Genomic DNA, 1386 nt, shown 5'->3' with positions numbered 1-1386 from the left:
GGTGATATGTATAAAGATTGAACAGAGCTCCAATTGATTCCACAGCATCAACAGTGAACTGTGTGAGCGGCGTCCCTCGCGGTTGGACGCTGCCGATGGTAATCATGTTACACAAGGTGCTGGAGCGACAACCACTGACGTAGGCCCCCCTTTTTTTTTCTTTCTTTCAGACCAAACACCAGCGAGCTGAACTCAGCTACCTGGTTGACAGGCCGAGACGTGTCAACAGGTAAATATGGACCTGTGTCTCTCTCTCTGTGCACCTCACCATCCCCCTGTATAATGAAGCTCTCATCTGCCGACTGCTTCTACTTCACTCACTGATAATGCTCATTACCTTGATGATGCTCTACATGATGAGATGGGATGAGGAATAATCATAACTGCCGTTAGTTAAAAACATCCTAATGCCAAGCGAGGTTTTCATTTAATTGGAGACACTTTTGAGGCAAAAATATTATTCTGGTTATTATAGTTATTCTGTCTTCTTTGGACATTTGTGGAAAACAAACATCCAAAAATACACATGTATGTGTATATTTTACTACATTTTGTCTATTTGTGTCTGTAGATTTATACTAAATTCAAAGTTAGCATTAGATAATGAGTAGTTTGCATTTTTAAACATTAGAATTTTAGAAAACTTGTAATGCATGAAGTAATTGTCTTAATGTAAGTACTTCTACTGTCTTGCAAAATGTATGGACTTTTACAATCCATATCTTTAAAGGCTATGTTCTCCAAATGAGGTTATTTGGACTCTGAGTCAGAAATCTCCACTTCATTGTCATTCCTATCTATATTGTGAAGCTTTTCACAGTTGGGGTTTGTCCATGTATCACTCAGAGGCGGATATTTTTCCTTGGTTTCAGTTCGGCGTTCCAGGAGGCCGACATGGTCAGCTCCAAAGACAGCGGCCACGGGGACAGCGAGCAGGGAGACAGCGACCACGACGCCACCAACCGAGGCCATTCCTCCGGTAAGAACGGGCTCCAGTGTGTATGTGTGTGTGTGACACTGTCTTATTCTTCACTAGGGCTTTACTTGATTGAAGCTGCATGTTCAAAGAGCAAATGGATGGCTCTCTGGCTTCTATAGGACTGGAGTAGGCTTTTGCTGATTAGCATGTGGTCACTATGTGCTGTGGGTCCAGCAGCAGATTGCTGCCTGTTTCTCCGCTGCTGCATTGTGTTTGTAGCATTGTGTATGGCGGAAAAATGAATGCTCCTTTTAATTAGGGCTATAGCATACGGCTGGCGCCTGCATCATCTGTGTCCCACAATCAGCTTTAATGCTGATGGTGTTGTACTTTGAGATGTTCTGATTGCTCTCTAGTGGCACATTGGTTTGGGAATTTCTGGTAGGCCTAAGAAGGAAAAAAGCTCT

General features: G+C 43.0%; 1 protein-coding gene across 4 annotated transcripts in view; it reads left to right on the top strand.

The window, feature by feature from the left end:
• The window catches only part of pcdh10b (protocadherin 10b), a 42340-nt gene that overhangs the window by 22058 nt on the left and 18896 nt on the right, over positions 1 to 1386 (top strand). For all 4 annotated transcript variants that reach the window (XM_032528290.1, XM_032528291.1, XM_032528292.1 and 1 more), the window contains 2 exons: positions 171 to 229; positions 873 to 979. In XM_032528290.1, coding sequence (XP_032384181.1) covers positions 171 to 229; positions 873 to 979 — 166 coding nt within the window. The remainder of the gene's footprint in view (positions 1 to 170; positions 230 to 872; positions 980 to 1386) is intronic.

Source organism: Etheostoma spectabile, chromosome 10 (assembly GCF_008692095.1).
Source record: "Etheostoma spectabile isolate EspeVRDwgs_2016 chromosome 10, UIUC_Espe_1.0, whole genome shotgun sequence".
NCBI lineage: Eukaryota > Metazoa > Chordata > Actinopteri > Perciformes > Percidae > Etheostoma > Etheostoma spectabile.
Note: the sequence above shows the minus strand (reverse complement) of the source record. Positions and strands in the feature narration are given on the sequence as shown.